The 18,423-nt window shown below is 43.9% G+C and overlaps 2 protein-coding genes across 3 annotated transcripts; one reads left to right on the top strand and one right to left on the bottom strand.

Moving 5' to 3' along the window:
- Positions 1 to 1,152: 1,152 nt before the first annotated feature.
- Positions 1,153 to 5,375, bottom strand: babam1 (BRISC and BRCA1 A complex member 1). Its single transcript, XM_012839634.3, has 9 exons — positions 5,244 to 5,375; positions 4,061 to 4,615; positions 3,687 to 3,745; positions 3,461 to 3,581; positions 2,792 to 2,870; positions 2,621 to 2,645; positions 2,328 to 2,457; positions 2,117 to 2,203; positions 1,153 to 1,941 (listed from the first exon to the last, which is right to left on the bottom strand). Exons 2-9 carry the CDS (start codon positions 4,526 to 4,528, stop codon positions 1,741 to 1,743), a joined length of 1,170 nt encoding a protein of 389 aa, XP_012695088.2. The 5' UTR covers positions 4,529 to 4,615; positions 5,244 to 5,375; the 3' UTR covers positions 1,153 to 1,740.
- A 360-nt stretch (positions 5,376 to 5,735) lies between these two features.
- ushbp1 (Usher syndrome 1C binding protein 1) lies at positions 5,736 to 17,972 on the top strand. 2 transcript variants are annotated; one of them, XM_012839431.3, is made up of 14 exons: positions 5,736 to 6,077; positions 7,409 to 7,551; positions 7,923 to 8,053; positions 8,582 to 8,748; positions 9,457 to 9,666; positions 10,035 to 10,291; positions 10,873 to 11,013; positions 11,368 to 11,447; positions 11,905 to 12,013; positions 12,736 to 12,958; positions 14,822 to 14,980; positions 15,338 to 15,435; positions 15,834 to 15,956; positions 16,348 to 17,159. In XM_012839431.3, exons 1-14 carry the CDS (start codon positions 6,012 to 6,014, stop codon positions 16,511 to 16,513), a joined length of 2,073 nt encoding a protein of 690 aa, XP_012694885.2. In that variant the 5' UTR covers positions 5,736 to 6,011; the 3' UTR covers positions 16,514 to 17,159. The 2 variants fall into 2 exon arrangements, with proteins under 2 accessions (XP_012694885.2, XP_031431262.1); XM_031575402.2 differs by lacking the exons at positions 5,736 to 6,077; positions 7,409 to 7,551 and having other exon boundaries at positions 7,930 to 8,053; positions 9,444 to 9,666; positions 16,348 to 17,972.
- The last annotated feature ends 451 nt before the right edge of the window (positions 17,973 to 18,423 follow it).

The raw sequence follows: 18,423 nt of genomic DNA, 5'->3' as shown, positions 1-18,423 counted from the left end.
GATTGAAATGCCTTAATTACCCAGGACACAGGAACCTCAGTGTAATGGACATAGTTTCACGGAGCAGAAATGCATTTGAATTGGAATTGTGCTCCAACAGACATAGGAAATGATCATGACTGTGTTGCTGAGCCGTGTCCCTCCCGTCAAATGATATTACATACTGTACTGTATGAGTTTTCATTGTCAGCTTGTCCTCCGGTGATTACCCAAGGAACAAATGTTATTGTCCTCTTACTGTGCACAACTGTATACTTACAACACAGATTATTTGGTCAGGACTGTCTGTCCGTTATACAGGGTAAGATGGCAAATAATCTTAGGAATGCAGTAAAAAATCCCCCAATGAGGCAACGCTGATCAAAATAATGCCGTTTCCTGTGCACATACATATGACATTGCTGTGCAACTGTGAAAAAGACAACAATGGGGACCTGTCATTCCTCTTGCAAGAGGCAATAACAAATATTCCCTGAAGTCCAGGAGGTGACGGATGCGTTTGATCCTGACTGTGGCAGCTCACGGTGATGACGTCAGGGGCAAACACTCTTGTTTAGGAGGGGCGTGAAAGAGGAAAAATAACGAAAGACAGGGGTCTTCCTGTGGGGCATTGTCTTGGTGCCAACCTGTCCTCACCGGAAGGTCTAATTTATGGGGCTGTTTAAAGGCACAAAAGCAAAGAAGTGTCTGGACAGATAAACTTAAAAACAGGAAAATATATGTAGCGGTAAGATTAAAACAAGATTTGAAGATGCTTTTATGTCTGATGCTGTAAGTATACAAAAGTCCGGTGCTTCTGTGGAAACCAGTGTATTTGCATCAATAGGCATCCTTCAATAGTTGTTTTCCCAAATCTCCATCAGGAGGCAAGCGAGGCATCAAGCAGCTGCTGATAGAGGCCCTCTCATGTCCTGTCTCAGAGAACAGTAGCCAGTGTGAGGAGATGTAGGGTCTAGCCGCAGTGAGGAATAGCTCTGTGGTCCTCAACCAAAGGCCTTAACTGCCCTCTAGTGGCTAAAATAGCACATGCCTCAATTTTGTATCTAATCTAAAGCGGTTTTATTTAGTCAAACAAAGTTTGGAATAGGTAGCATTTTACTACGTATAATTTGTATTGTAATTAGCTAGTCAATACAACTTAGAGACACAAAATGGCATTGTATTGGTCTTTTATTCAATTAGGACAGCTTTACAAATGACATTTATACAATTTGTGTATACACAGTGCCCTTAAAATCCAGTAAGCACTTTGTGCCAAAGAGCATGATTCCCCTGGTTTACCCCACTCATTCTGAAGCTATGGGCCTTAAATACAGTAGTAAAGCGGTCCTTCCCAGATCTACATTCATTTTGAACAGTAATAAGGATAATGACAACTAAAGTGATGAAAAGTGATTTAAAAACAGCAACATAAAAAATAAAAGTATTGAATAAAATCACACAGGCAACGACACTGGTGTCAGGAAGAGATACATTACAACAAGAAACCAGAGCAAGGTCTTCTGAAGGGAAAAAAATAAAAGAAAATTGACACCTTACCTGAAACAGCAAAACAAACAAACAAAAAAGAAAGAAAAAAACTCACAGAAAACAAAAAAATTGTACAGACATTCTGCAATGAATATCAGACGATACTCCCGACGTGATGGAGGTTTTATGGCAAGACGAAGGTAGAAGCGCGGGAGCTCAAGGTGCGCGTCGTGGAGGAGCAGGAGGAGCAGGAGCAGGAGGAGGCTGCTGTCAGACGGTGGCCTCCACCTCCTGCGGCTCGTCATCCTCCAGCAGGCTGTAGGAGGCCTGGCTCTGGGAAGGCCTCTGGAGGGGGTGCGACAGCAGCTTGGCCATGCAGTTGTGCAGCTCCAGGGCGGGACCCGACAGGGACACCTCAAAGCTGTAGCACATCCCTTTCGAGTCCAAGTTACAGAAGGACGTGTAGATATCCTGCAGGGAAACAAGACACATGAAAACCACTAGCATGAGTCCAATGCAGTGCACCAGAAAAGTGAAAAGCACACTTGAAATGACAATGAAAACCCCCCAATATAGTGTAAGTGCCAAGTGGCTTCAGTGATATTCAACAGTAAAAAGACAGAGTGAAAAAATTATTACAAATTACCCTCCAACTGCTCTCGTCCCCTTGTTCATCATCACCATTATGCAGATAAACGACATCGAAGAAGAAATAGGGTGACTGCAGCATTTTCTGGGAAAGAAAAAGAGGAAAATGGCATAACTTGACAAGCATATACAGTATCTACTCTTCTGGACAGTCAGTCATACACTTTCGGCACCTCCACTGTTTCTGACTTTTTGAGAACTCCACGTACACTAACGGCATCCGAGGGGTTGAACTGCAGCTGGCCGGCGTGGCGGCTGTAGATCAGGATGGTCCGCACCACAAAGGGAGGAGGGATGGTCTGCACATTCTCCATCAGGGGCAGCTCGATCTTCTGCAGGCTGTCAGAAACACCACACACACCCAGGTGAGTGTACTGAGCTCACAGCCACAAGGCTTCTGAGAACACAAGGTGTTCAACCAAGCCTCTCAGTCAACTCAATCAAGCAACTGACATGTCAGTCAGTCTATTTATTTATTTATTTAACCAGACAACAGACTTACATTACGTTGAGAAGGTCCTCCAGATCTGGTAGACCGTGTTAAAGAAAAACTTGTACAAGTTAAAAGAAAGAGAATGATTTACTTCTTCACTATCGGTGTGACTGCATACGGTCACAGGGACTCTTACTACTAGTGCGCTGGAATGGTCGTGTGGGGACTGGGAAAGGATACTGAAGGATTCACACACATTGGTCTCCAGGTCGTACAGACAGCTGCAGAGCTCACGGGGGTCAGAGGTGAAGCCTGAGAGCTGGAGTGGAAAGGAGGACAGACACAGACAGCATGAGACAGCGCGATGAGGACTTCATATCATACATCACTTATAATATATCCCATGTGTCTGCTTTTGAGAGAGGGACAAATATTGAGTGGGTAAGTATTGGGCCTACTTACAGATTAAAATGGCACTGCATGATGCACTCAAAAATCCTTAAGAATCCTAAATTGTTTTTTTAGAGCCCTAATACAGATTTCAATTTCCAGGTCAAATCACTCCAGGATTAAATAAGACAATAATACAAAAATTAAATTAAATAAAAAACACTAAACTGGGCCACAAATCACCAGTCACCAACAGATAAGGGCTGTCTTCAAATAAGAAAGTGCTCATCTGTACTTTTGGGCAAGTAACATTAGACTTAAAAAATGAAATAGACTTCCATTTCAGTCAAATAAATAATTGCACTGAGAAACAACATCATGCATAATGGTACAGACTAGCCATACGAACTGAGATGAAAATGGATGCATGAGAGGGGCAATTTTTAGGAATTATGGATATTCATTTTATTTATCAAAGTAAAGTGTGCAAAAGGGAAAAAATGAAAGACTGTTGCTTACCCATAAGGCATCATCATTGACAACTACCAGAGCGAACTCGTGGCGCTTGTCAATTTTGTGTTTTGTTCTAACAAACATCTCAATCATCTTCTGTGAGATATTAAGCGCATTGGTTTTAGATCTGCAGGAGAAAAGAATCAACTTAAACAATAACCTGAACCTGTGAAAGGTAATCCTACATTAACGTGAAAGAGGGAACACAAGTAGATTCATGTGCTACAAGTACCCATTAAAAGACTCCAGCTTCGGCAAAGACATCTCCTCAGAAAGGTCCAAGCAGATGATCTATTTCAGTAGGAAAAAGAGAAAAAAATACACAGAATTACAGTAAAAAAAATAGTAAAATCCTATACCATAGTTAGCAAAGTCTGTTTTACAGAAGCACAAGCAAACTATAAGGCCTTTACAGTATACTAGTGTCTCTCAGCAGCTATAGCCTCCTTTTTAGAATCCTTGTGCGAACCATTTACTTTTGTTTTCACATGGACTTTAATGTCGATTTTCATATTGGCTGATGGGACCAATGGCAAGGGAAACACGAATAAGGATAGGCACAATGTATCTCTTTGGACAATGCTAAAAAGTGTAAGGTAGATGTACCACTTTCTCTGGGCAGTTGACCCGAGGCGCCCTCAGGCCCGCATCTACAGTGGTGTTCAGCTGCGGGGCAGCGAGGACAGGCTGCGTGAGTTTGGGCCTTTCTTTGGCAGCGCCAGGTATGGGGGCTGTCATGGTGGCGGCGACGACGGCAGCAGTGGTGTTGACAGCAGCAGCAGCAGCGGCCGGGCTGGCTGTGGCCATAGTGGGGGTCGCTGTGGTAACGCTGGGCAGGCTGCTGGAGGTTGACGCCTCGCCCTCTCCATCCACACGGCTGCCAACAGAGGGCAGGCTGGCACTGCCAACACCACTGCCACCCACGGCACTAACCACGCTTATGGCACTGACGCTGCCCAGGCTGCCATTGCTGCTGCGCCGATCCTCCGCACCCTCTGGGTTGGAGCGTGTGCGTGGTCTCAGGTCTACCACACGCTCTTCCCCGTCCGCCGGCCCTGGTTCCGGGGTCTCCATTGGCACCCACTAGCTGTATGGTGTGTGATTGCCGGTCTGACCTGCAGGCTGTCAGTGCATAAGAAGCATCTAGACACAATGCGATAGCTGGTGGCAGACAGATAGACCAGAAGACAAACAGACAGAGAGAGAGAGAGCAATGATTATCTCATGCTGATGAGAATAAAATGAGTACAAATGTAGGGCCTACAACTACCTAGCCATCTCAAACAGGTGCATATGGTGAAGTCCCCCAAAAAACTAAAATGTCTTTTCCCTTGTGCTATATCCAGGCAGTCTATGAGCTCTTACTTAGGAAAGTTCTCTGAACTACAGCTGACGACGCTATTTTAGCACTGCTGTTTACTGACCGTGTAAACGAATGACCCAAGGGCCAAGTAACGTTTGTTATTGATACCAGCTTTGTAATGCAAACAGAAAGGGGAGTCTGGTTAACATCATGAGGAAGAGTGTACTTTTGCCGCGGCTAAATTACACCGGTGCTCCAAAACTCACACACTTTTGAGGGCTTTGGTCATACAGGGCTACCAATAAACAGCACGCTGGTTAGTTAGCTATTTAGCCAGACAGACAGAGCAGGAAAATAATGCCATCTTCCACCGTTAGCTTAGCTGGCTAATAACATTACAAGAAATACAGGATGCATTACAGTATGCTATTAATAAACAACAAAATACTTCGCAAAATATATAAGCCAACAAGGTGCCCAACTTACATGGAACTGTCGTATTTCGAATATTCACAAAATTCAATCAGAAAGAAGACTTTCTATTTCATTCCAGTGACTGGATGTGCGGCGCCATATTGCCTGACTACAGGAAATACATTCTTCTACTACTTTGTGATTTTCGGTTGATTTCACTGTGGGAGAAATGCTGCCACCCAGTGTACTGCAAGTGTGCTTACAAACGCTATCAACTTTACCGTGAATTTGACAGTATACATTTGGGTTGGCATACACTTTGACCAATAAGATAATTCATTAATTGTACTAAAGGAAAAATAAGATTGGTGTTCTGTCTATGTGTTCAAATAATTTCTTTCTATTCCCCTAAAATAGAACAGATTGTAACATATTAGACCAAGCCTCTCCCAGAATTGTTGTCCTGTTATAGGCTGAATAAAGATAAAGATGATGTCAGATCTCAAACAAAACAGGAAGAGAGCTGATGGACAGATAAGGGGGCGCTTTAACTGAGTTTTCCATTAGCAAGATGCCAAGTGTCTTTGTCACAGAAAGACCAGTGGCTGCTAAGGAGCAAAGTCACTATGTCTCTGCACACTGTACTCACTCACACACACATACATACAGCGAGAGGTGGAGACGGAGAGAAACATTCCTGACTAGACAGTACGCTGGTGGAGCAGAGAGCAAGAGCCACAGAGAGAGGTGTAATTACAGAATAAAGAACAAAAGCGTAGCCACCAGGCACTGCTGGTCCCAAGCCAGCGTTGCGGTCCAACAGCAGTGTGGAGAAAACTCATGGACAACCTGGAGAAGAGAGAGGAGAAGGGTGGTGCTCAGGGAGACAGCGACACACTGACTGAGGTAAGTCCTTTACTGCCCTGTTAACCGTAGGGCTTTCAGTTTAGTCGAAAGGTTTTTTGCTATAGAATAAAGCCACGGCAATGTAAACATGCCTACAGAAATAAATGGGTGTGAACATTTTAAATACAATTCAAACAAAAGATTTTTGTATTATTACTGGTACTGACATGGTTCATGTGAATAAGGCATATGCCATACAATTTGAGGATCTTGAAACTTTGTATTCTTGTAAAACTTCCAAAATGGTTGCTTTGTGTGCAAAGTGTGCTTTGTAAAATTAGTTATTTAAAATACATGTTCGTATTGAAAAACATCAACAAACAGTAGATTTAAAAAAAAAAAAAAATCAGTTCACACTCTAATATGTGATTAACTACCATATGCTAACATTGCTGTGTTATTATCTTTACCTTTTTGCAATCTGCATGGCAAAGTTAGTTACAACAAAGTTAGTTAGCGTACAGGACTGGAAATTATGCATTCGGTTTTTTTAAACTTTTTTTTTGTTTTTAAATGTGGTGTGTGTGTGTGTGTGTGTGTGTGTGTGTGTGTGTGTGTGTGTGTGTGTGTGTGTGTGTGTGTGTGTGTGTGTTCAGGAAGCGCAGCTGCAGGATGTTTCTGTTTCTCCTTTTCCTCTGCACAAAACAAAAGCTGGTGAAAAAAGACCAGCAAAAACAATAGTGTCCAGCTCATCAGGCATTGTTTCACAGTGACATAGAGATCACCATGTTATGGGGAAATATTCACCCATAGTACAGTGCACAGGCACAGTACACTGTAAAAAAGTATTTGTGTATATTTGTATTTGAGTCACAACTGAAGATGTGAGTTCTAGAGTTCTTCAACCCCTCTGCCCCATTCTTTCAGTACTTCCCCTGGGCTCATGAATATTGCACAGAATATTATGGAGAACAATGTTAGTTTTTGTGTAAGGCATATCAACAGTAATCTAAAGAATTCAAGATCAAGATTTCAGTCTTCTAGGATTGTATGATCAACTGAATTTGTCAGTGATGGATATACTAGAAAAAATCACACCCATGGCAACATAGGAAAGAAAGAAAGAAAGAAAGAAGGAGACAATTATATGCACAACTAGAATTGTATAGTTATACAGGTATATATTTCCTGCCATGTTTCATATTTCTGAGAATGATCGATGTTTTGCTTACTGTAGTGGATCCTTAATGTTTGATAACTGAACAGTCAGAATTGAGGTGTGGTAAAACAGCGGTCTCACATCGACATGTCTCCATGTGTACGTGAACAGACTGAAAAAGGGTGTTGACTGAGCTCAGGTTCCAGACGGCTGTGCTGTGTTATTTCCACAGGATCCTGATGCTTTAGGAGGATATGACAGTGATGCCCCACTCCCTTCAGTCTCGGAGCTTAAACAATGTGAGTTGGAAGTGGGTGCACTTCTGAAGATCATCGCAGAGCTGAATACAAAGATGGGCTCTCTGCAGGCCCCAAGGTACACAAGACTAAGCTTTGGTTGTCTTAGTACTATATATAGCAATCCAGCGTACCACCAGATTTTAAAGAGCACTATAGAGACTAACATAAGTGAGAGTGCTCATTTTCAGCTGTTTAGAGATGGGTAATGATTATGGCAATATGTAAATCTTTTTGCACCTACAGTAGCTTGCTATTTACAGGTACAATTTGCAATCATATTTTTTTAAGCTTCAATTATATTTTTCAAGCTAGCAAACAATATTTCAAAATCTTCTTCCATTCCACAAAAGTAAAAAAGTAAAACATTATTTTTAAGAAAAAAATTGAGTGTTGACCAAGTTAAACTGTAATTTACCAAGAATAAAGAGTTTTTATCTTTTGATATAGGGATGGTGATGAATGTTTGTCACAGGGCCTAGCCAGCTGCTCCACCCCAGACTTTCCCCCCAGCCCTGAGCCACTTCTCAGCCCAGAGAAAGAGGCTGGCATCAGGGCTGCAGCCCCAGTGACCAAGAGAGGTTGGCAAGCAGTTGGACACATGGCTTTTTCATACAGCGGGCCATTATCGCTCTCATTACTGTTCTCTTATTTGCATTGTGCAGGACTCTTTTTTTCCATTTCCACTAACAGGGTTGGGACGACTCAAATGACATATTTTCAAATACTAAAAGACTGACTGCCCTGTAATCTATGCAGTTTTTCTTGGATGCCGGCTTATGTCGCAGGGCCACTAAACGAAACAGATGCCCACGCTTTCATGAACTTCCATGGTTTCCCCATGTGCTGACTTTGAACCTCTCTAAATCTTTTTAAATCCTGACCCGAAATGCCTCTCTTTGGGGAAATCCATTTTCAAATGCCCTCTTTCACAAATCTGGCCCGAGACAAAGCCGCAGTCATGACATTTATAATGACCTATGAGACCTATCTAACAATGCCCTGAGGGAGAAGGAAAGCAGAGGGAGAAAAATACATACAGTGGCTGTTGTGCTGCCACCCCCCTCTGTCTGCACCTATTCTCACATGCTGATTGTTTCCTTCTCCAGGAGACAGCGGGGAGGTCTGGGTCGAGCTGCAGGAGGCTTTGTCCACCCTGGAAAGGTCGGTGAGCAGGGGGAGGTCCTTGGCAGCCATTCCTCAGCCGCTTCAGGATGAGGAGAGGCGGACGCAGCACCTCAGTGCAGCCCGGGAGAGCTGGGTCAAAGTCACCCAGGTAGGTTTTTAATCAGCACACGTCTTGCAATGCTTTTTCGGAAGAATGTGTCTGTGACCTTTCTTTGTAGCTTGGTTTACAACAGGCTACAACCCCTTATGGAACCTCAAGGCAAAGCTTCAGGTTTAAAATACTTTTTTGGGGGGTTTGAGGAGAGGATTTGAGGTTCTCTGTCAAACCATTTCGACTGAACCCTTTAAGGGTTTTCCTTTGGGGGATCATACATTGTTGGTCCTCTGCATGAAGCTCATTTTAAATCAGGTTCAGATTCTAATCAGGTGCTGTAACAAAAAAAGATTTACTTTGGATATACTTTAAAGATACAAAAGACAACACAAATATGTTTCACTTTTGTCACGTAGGTCTATTAAGCTGAATACGTTTTTTCGTCTGAGATGGAATACACAGCAACCTGTGTGACACATCCTTATAGATCGACATTGACAGCTTGACAGCTTCACTTCAGGTGTTGCATGAAATGAACCGAGAGAATCGTACACAATCAAGAACATTTCCTTCAGCCTAAAGATTTAAACAAATTCGGAAACATTCCCTCAAGTGCTGTCAAATGCATTTGAGATGACGTCATGGGACAGATTACTTGTACTATTACTGCTTGTAGCTCCTTCATATAAACATTGTGTTCAGCTATGTGTGTGTGTGTTTTGAGGGTTTCTGTCCTCTCCTGACCTCAGCTGCTTGCTGCAGGTGCTGGAGGAGATGGAGAGAGAGCTGGGCTTCTCCTACCGCTCCGCCCTGCCCCCCGAGGAGATGCAGCGCTACCAGCAGGACGTCCTGGAGCTGCACCGGCACAACAGCAGCCTCCGCTCCGCCCTGAGGAGCAGGCAGCAGGAGGTGGGCCTGTCTGACACCACACTCCACGATCTGGAGGACGACAAGAAAAAACTACAAGAGAAGGTGTGAGGAGAAAAACACACAACAGTAACATTAACAGTAAGACTTCAGTGTGGAAAAAAGTCTTTCTTCTGACAAGGAATAAACAGTATATACCTCTAATGAGTTCAACATCTTAATAACAAACAATAACAATTAGATAACCAGATGTTTGTACATTAACAAACTTAAATGTATGCTGGGCTTTGTGGTATATACTGTATGTGTCGTGATAAGAGCTAACAAAAACTTGGAAAGTCTGTGCAAGACTTATCTCTGCTTCTTCCTTTTCTGGAACATGTTGGAACAAGCTGCTTGTGTCTGAGTATCTCTGATTCCTGTCACCCTGGCTGAGATCTCTGTGACATTTCACATGACGTTTTATATCCCAGCTGCTGGTTCTGAAGCGGAGATGGATGGTGGCAGGCAGCCTCTCCCCTCCCCGCAGCCCCTCCAGCTCATCCAGCGGGGCGGTGAGTCCCTCCTGGGCCTCCCCTCCTTTCCCCGGCTCCCCCCTCCTCTTGCGCAGGCACGTGGCTGCCTTTCCGGCTACCTCCACAGGGGGCGACGTCTCTCCATCCAGCTCCTGCCCGAGCCCGGCGCTGCCCGGTAGCCCCAGCCTGGAATCTGAGACAGACCGCCTGCAGAGGTGAGAGAGAAGCTTGCTCACTGAGTAATGAGGATGTGGTCTGTTCTCACTGTTTCATTTATTTGTTTTTGTCTGCCTGAATCAGCTTGCCCAATGCTGCCTAACTAGAATAGTGAAATGAAGTGCATAGACGGCACCATAAACAGGCTCAGAAAAAGTATGCAATAAAAAGCAAACACAGACTGAGCCCAGGTAGGATGCCAGTGTGTACCTGCTGTACGAGTCAGGCGGTGGAGAGCAGCTGTGTTTGGCCTCAGCAGACTGGGGAAAATCGAGTTTGGGAAGTGCTTTGCCTACCCAAGCATATCAAAGAGAACCTCAGCGGTGTGAATTACACATGCCAGCAGGGAACTAACATTCATTATGTGAGATGTTCAAAAAGGTTGCCTATGCGGACCTTTTCAAATTCATTGATTTGATTTCGGTTGCCTTTTTTAATTAATTCTTAGCATCATACTGCACATCTGAGTTCAGTTACATTAAGCATTATATATTTAGCATACTTTGCAAACTACACAGGGTCCTCTTGACCAGTGGCCTTATTATTGTACCATTGTTGTGTCTGTCACCCTGTTTGGCAGGTGTCTGGAGAGGCTGAAGGCCCGAAACGAGCGCCTCTCAGCTGCCCTGGATAGGCGTAAAGGAGAGTCAGAGCAAATCAGCATGGCCCTCAGCCAGCACGAGGCCGACAGTACCGCCCTGCAGATGGCCCTCCGATACTGGTACAGTAAACACAATAAAGATAAAAATACAGTGCCAGTGAACTATACCAACCAGTACGGACATTGCTCATAGGTCTGTATAGTTGTGTTGACACCCTAGAGATGGTAGTGCTTGTATTGATAGTAGTTTCATAATTGTTGATCCAGGTGAAACTTGGTGATGAATTTGAAATACTACATGATAGTAGTCTTTGAAATGAAACCGCTCTTGAAAGAGGCTTGGATCAACAGTTGGCATCAAGCCACTGAATGTCAGTGGCTGCTTTGTGACCTTTGTCACCTCTGGTTTTCTTGGAGAACGTGTTTGTGGTCCAGTGCCCCGTAGCATACTGATAATGCCTGTGTGATTGGCAGCGAGGAGTGTGAAGAGACCTACGTGGAGCTCATGGGTCTGCACGAGCACTGGAGAAAGCAGAGAGCCGTGGAGGCGACAGGTGCGTTGTGTTGCGCGGTGCTCTCCACCGCGTTGTCGGTGAGACACGTGCATGTGAAACTCTCTCAACACTTGTGGATCGTAAATGTTGAACCTTAAACAGGTTGTCACATGTCAGATGTGATTTAAATATGAGTGTGTCCTAAAAACACTGCACTGGTCAAATGAGGTGCTGGAGGAGTGTCCAGTTAAATATTATAACGCAATATTATGGAAAATACCACACAGAAATGAATGTGTCATATTTGGTGGGAAGCAAATAGTGACTTGGGTAAGCTTTTCCTGAAACTCCTTTATTCTGGTGTCAGAAATCTTTGACTTCTTCAAAGCTCTTTGCTAGTAGACTATAATGCCAGGGTGTCTACATGGGGAACTGTTACCATTTATGAGTGTAATATTATAAAGAAGCATTTACAACCTTAATGCACATTTCTACAGTAGTGTCCTCCTCATTCCAGACTGCAGAGACACACAGCAACCCAGTGCTCAGACTGAGGCTGACAAACTGCAGAATGTGAAGTCAACACCAGAGGGCGCTACACAGGGAGGAAAACCCTCACACACCAGGTGTTATTTTCTTCTTCATGGAATGATACCAGTCATTTGGATGAGCAGATTTGAGATAGGTTACACAAGTTCAGCTGTCCACAAACAAAGGCCATAGGGTATGTGAGACAAAATTTGGTGTGCTGATAACACATAACACAGATATATGATACACTAACACAGTTGATAGACGTCGAGCCACAGTACATACACCTGCGGGCCTTTTGAAAGATCTAATGCCTTAATGGAGCATGAATGGTTGCTAAGTGATTCGTGTAAAGACTGACTTAATTAAATTACCTGATTGGAATGGATCTTTTGCCAGGCACGTCACAACAACATCACAGAAACCTTAAGGGATTACCATAGAGTTATATGGAGAGAACAGAGGAGAGATTGGTATATCGAATATCCTTTGTTTAATTTTCAGTTGTATTTACTTTAGTACAAAAAGACTAAAGAAGACTTTCAGCCTTTAGTTTGACTGGTTTATTGATTAGAATATGATAAAATGGTTATAGATAGATGATAGATAGATAGATAGATAGATAGATAGATAGATAGATAGATAGATAGATAGATAGGTAGATAGATAGATAGATAGATAGATAGATAGATAGATAGATAGGTAGATAGATAGATAGATAAATAGATAGATAGATAGATCTGTGTTGTTTGTGTTTGTTTGTTGTCCTAGTTTTTCCTCACCCCCATGACCTGAGGTCTTCTATCTGTTTCTGTAGATTGGCAGCTGAAGACTTTTCTCAGCAGGTGGGGGATCTGAAGGAGAAGATCAGCGAGCTGAGACGGGACAGGGCAGCTATGCACATCCCAGAGCGAGGGCCTGTGGGTGGGGGGAAGATGAGCCCGGACACCGGCACCCTGGCACTGCCCAGGGGCCACAACACGACCAACAGCTCCAGAGGAGAGAAGGCGGCTCTGTTGTACGAGCTGGTCACTGTTAGGGTGAGTGAGAGTGGGGGGGCTTTTCTTCTCCCAAGGAGACTATAGTCCTTTTTAAACAGAGATCCCGCTATATCATTGTTAAGAAAACCCCTCATTATGCCACCTTTGCTTGTTTACATGGAACCAAACGGAGGCGGCATAATACCTCCCAAGTGTGTTTTAATATACAGCATGCTTGCGTTCTGGTAGCAAAAACGTTGTGTTTAACTCAGCATCTAGCATGACCTATAATGCAGCGTTCAAGACCACTCTGATATTTCCAACTCCGAAAATTGCACTAGAACGCCACTTGAAGTCGGAGCTCTTGACCTTAGTGCGGCGGTTTAATTAATGACTTTGACATTGTTATCAATATGGCGATGAACCTGGTAGAGACCTTATCTTTATCAAAGGTAACAACCTTTTTTGAAATGTGTGACAAGATGCATGAATAAGAAAAAAGTTGTACATAATTATTGATTAAGGACATTCCACTAAGGGTTATCAGAATGAAGACAAATTGTTGTTTTCCATCCATATTTTTTCCTATTGAAATAAACGGTGGAAGGTTCACCTATTGTGACGTTAATCGCTCTAGCAGTCCCACACTAGGATCGATGGTAGCTGCCGAACTATTAACCGAGGTCAGTGTTAAGTAGGGTGACCATACGTCTTCTTTTTTTGGGACCTAAAAATGCATCCAGCCGGTATTTGTAAATCACCAAAAATGTCCGGGATTCAGCTTTTGCTTTATACTGTCGCCATTCATTGTGTGCATTTTTTGCATGGCTTTGACCTTAAACTTGCTTGTGGAACAAAGCAGGTAAGTATTTTGTTTTGAAAACAGATCAGATTCAACACAGTTGCAGTCTTTGGTCATTTTTTTTACCCATTTTCACATTGCAGCATCACAACAGAAAATTTGCAAAGTGTATCACAACTAGAAGGGCACTCGGGGTGTGCAGACCTCATGCCATTATTTTGCAATGTTAGCGAAAGTAAAACTAAATTCCAAGAGCTGCTCTAGTATGTTGGATCCACTCAAAAATGTTATGGATTCTTTTTTGGCCCAGCTACATCTTTTTATCAAGTATCATGAAAATCAGGCCGGTAGTCTTTGCATAATCCTGATTACAGACAAACTAACACCACCACAACCTCCAATCTGCTAATGAACAGCAGAGCTCACCCTTTCAGATGAGGGTAGTTTCCAATCTTGGGTTTCTATAGTTGGGTTTCTATAGTGTATGATAAAATCTACTACATCCAATAAAACGTTCTGATTTTTCAACAGTGAGACTATCTGTACCTTCATTTACACTTATTGTACCAACCGACTCAGTGACAATCACTTTGAGGATTTCAGAGTAATCATTGACATTTTTTACACTTAAAGCATAGAGGATGGGTAGATTTTTTTGTCTTTTTGTAATCTTTTAACACTTTACACCTTGAACTTCATAAATGGACAAATGCTAAAATAATTCCCTTGATCTGGGTAAGTTATGTAGTATATTGCATATAATAAATGAAGACTGTCAACTAATTTTGAATACTGGTTTATTAATCATAAAACCTACGGTATGCTCATTTGTTTAGATGATCTAATAATTAGCATTAGGGCTGTATAATCATACATAATCACTTGCTGGGTAGCGACCCTCTACTGCTGTTGAGTAATCACACTTTCTCTAGTCGCTATTTGATTTAAGCTATATTATACTGCTGAACTTTATTCCTGTGGTAAGAGCATATTTCCAAAACACTACCTGCTGAGTCATCATTTGAGAGCTGCATGTCTGCTCAAAAATCTGCTGTTTCATGTCGTGATTGACATGTCCCGCTCCCCCACCCCACCCCTGGCCCTGTCCCTATCCTCCCAAGGAGGAAATGTCAGAGCTGCGCGGGGCCATCCGGCTGACGGAAAAGGAGAAGAGATGTCTGGAGTGGACACTGATGGCCCAGAGGGCTCAGGACGAGGCCGGGGCCCTGCTGCTGGACAACCTGAAGGAGGAGCTGGAGGAGAGGAGCATGGAGCAGCAGGTGGACAGACAGAGAAACTACACACACACAGAAACAATGTATCAGTTGTCATGCCAATGAAGCACATTTTAATTTGTTACACAGACACACAACACAGACAGAGACAGACAGATCACAGCAGCAAGTGGACAGTCAGATAGGCTTACAACACAGTCGGAGAGACAGCAGGTAGGCAGACATGATCACAATAGGTAAGCAGATGTGGACACTGAGTTGACCGGCACGGACAAAGAAAGAAGCAGGTGCAGGCAAAGAGAGAAACAGTGAGAAAGAGAAACAGACAGATAGTCTTCGAAAGACAGAGTGATTGCACAATTAAAGATGTCTATGGCAACTGTATATATTTTACGTTTTCAGAGGGCGTCCAACAACAGGGAGAGATCTAATAGTGGAGGGGAGATCCCCGGCCCCAGGAACCGCACCATTTTCCGTGAGCTGCAGGCTGTCTTACAAAGGTGAGAGAGGCAGAGATGACAAGCTGCAGAAGGCTTCATGTTGGAGGTCCTCCTCTCCCTTTAACTTTGAAATGACCAAGGATTATCAGCACACCACATCCACGGTCTTCTAAAGGGCCATGAGTGTGACGAAAAGCCATTGAATAGCTTGATTCTAATCACCTCAGCCATTTACAGCTCTGCCTTTCCATACTGTTGCTTAGAAACAGTGTTTGCTTTGAATGCAGTCTTTGAATGTAAACTACGCCTATCTTTTTTGTTCATTTTCTCCCTCGCTCCCCCACCCCCACCCCACCCCACTCCCACCTCTTCTGAGACCTAAAAGTCACCAGTTTACAGTTGAAGCGTTTTGCCCCTGCTGTTTTTCATGTTTTTCATATATGTATACACATACACAGAGAGCAGCTCATGAAGAGGAGGATGACCGCCATCCGTGACTCTCTGGACACCAAGCTCTCGGACAGCACAGCGCTGAGGCGCCACAGTGACGAGGAGGTGACCCGACTCACCCACGCATACAGGTAGCTCAGGCGTCACTGCACATCACTTCAATTAGAGAAGAGGCTGGGTTGGTAACGGTTAGGTCACTGCATACAGGCAGCTCATGGCACATCACTTCAATTAGAGAAGAGGCTGGGTTGGTAACGGGTAGTCTCTGTAAGTGGTTCGGTTTTACCTCCACTACCAGACTGAATCTTTAGGCAAAAGCATGGATGGATATGTGTTTAAGTCAGGACCAAACCATGCCGAATGGAGTGAGTCCTGTTAGTAGCAAATCCATGTTTGGAGATTTGGCTAATTCTAACATCTAAATAACAGCTGAATTAAATAAGCATAGTTGCTTTCGCCGAGATACGAAAACCATTTTGTACTGACATGAATATCGTATGCCCTTTTGCTCCTTTTCCACAGTAAAATCTCGAACGTGTTCAGAAATGCTCGGCGAAAGCACCATGAGCAAATCTGGAGGCTGGAGAAGCAAATGGCCGCCCTGTCTGAACGTCACATGACCCAGATCACAGAGCTACAGGCCACCCTGGAGAGACTGGAGGACAGGAGAGAGGAGACTGTCCTGTGACAGAGTGAGAGAGAAGGAAAGAAAGAAAGTAAGAAAGAAAGAAAGAAATGGCTCACCACTCAACAGATGTTAGATGGTAAATGGGCTACAAATATCAGTGTAAATAAATACAGCTTTGGATTAAGACTGCCCTCTGATTGTTTGTATGACTTAAAAAAATTAAACAAAGGTTTAATAGACAGGGTCGTGTCAAGGCAAGTTCTGTAAGTAAATAAATGCGGCGTGAACTTTCAAAGGAAGCCAAATGATAAGGCATCTCTTGCGTGTGAAGAGACACTGAAATGCTAATAGTATGTGCCAAAGGTCATGTTTCGCTCTCTCTCTCTCCTTTCTATCTCCCCCAGTGTGCACACTCACACACACACCCATGCTAACGGTGAGGAGGACTTTGCAGTCCACTCCAGTCTGTCAAAACAATTGAAAAACGGAGGGAAGGGGGATGGGCAGAACAAAGGAAGATGAGCTCAAAGAGAGCGTGGAAGAAGGAGGACGATCTGGAGAGAAACAGTAAGGGAGAGATACAATAATACATACACAAACGGAAAAGGGAGAGATAGAATCAGACAGCGCTGCCTAAGAAATAGCAACAATGACACAGTGCTGTCGTCTTTTACCCTATTTTCTGCCCGATATCCCCCTCTACCCCCCCCCCCCCCCCCTCTCTATGGGAGTCACGCCTCATTTGGGTGCCCCAGCCTCTGGCCCTACCTCTGCCTCTGTCATGCCTGCCTGCTGCAGCTGGGAGTGTAGGTCAGGCAGGGGAGTCTAAAAGGTTGAGTGTCAGAGCCCCAGGGTCAGGAGGTCACCCGGCTGTTGTTCAGGAGTTTGAAAGCCGGGTTCAGAAAGGCCATGCACCACCGCAAGGACCCGACGACCTGACCTCCAGTCCCAGCTCCCCCACCCCCACCCCCACCCGTCGGTTTGTTTGGCAGAGTGTATTTGATGGCCATGTGTGTCACTGGAGTTTGATGGGGGTTATCATTGCAGACCGGTTGTGTTTGGGATACTGTTCCACACTCACTGGCTTGTCATAACAAACCCTAACAAAGGGTGACCACACATCACCCAGCTCTCTCAAACTCAGGCTGGGGATGGTAATATGCAAGTCTTCCACATGTGACATATTCCCTGTTTTGTGCTCATGTTTCCTATTTACACTTACAAATGAATGAAATTGGCCGTGTATTCAAAATGCAGTAATATATTTAAATTTGGAAACCTTTCTATTGCACGTTCTATCACTAGTGCCTTTTGCCAAAATACATGAATATGTAGTCTTGTTTTTTTCAGTTTGTCCTGAAGTTTGTGCACCAAGATGCCTTCACCACAAAACAGTTGCACAGAAACCGCAAGGTGGAGCTACAAAGAGCGATGAGTCCTGCAAAAATTGAATAGCAGTACATCTGCATTTGCATCGGTATTGTTTCAGATTAATTATTAATGCCAGATTAAATCTTAACCTTTTCACTCAGACTACTAGTCAAAGTACGTGCAGAGGTCCTTTTATGAGCCCCAAGTGATCAGCGTTGCGTTGAACATACACGATAGCAGGTTTTAAAGGCGGTGTGGATCTGAGAGATAGCAGGGGCAGTAAAGCCATTCCCCAAAAGTTCAGAGACAGCACAGGGTCCGAACAAGCCTGGGAAAAAATACCCCAGACCATTTAAAGACAATGGCAATGTGTGGGGGAGGGAGAGGTGACCCACTGAACAAATGAAGGCCCCCATTAGTCCAAATCATCCTCACTCCCACTGATGTATACGCACATACACACCCACAAACACCCATTCATCTTCACACATGGACCCATTCACACACACTCACGCACACACATAGTCTCACACACACACAGAGGCACGCATGAACGAGAAACTGTGTGACACAAACAAAAGGGCAGTGACCTGGAGGGT

Source organism: Clupea harengus, chromosome 10 (assembly GCF_900700415.2).
Source record: "Clupea harengus chromosome 10, Ch_v2.0.2, whole genome shotgun sequence".
NCBI lineage: Eukaryota > Metazoa > Chordata > Actinopteri > Clupeiformes > Clupeidae > Clupea > Clupea harengus.
Note: the sequence above shows the minus strand (reverse complement) of the source record. Positions and strands in the feature narration are given on the sequence as shown.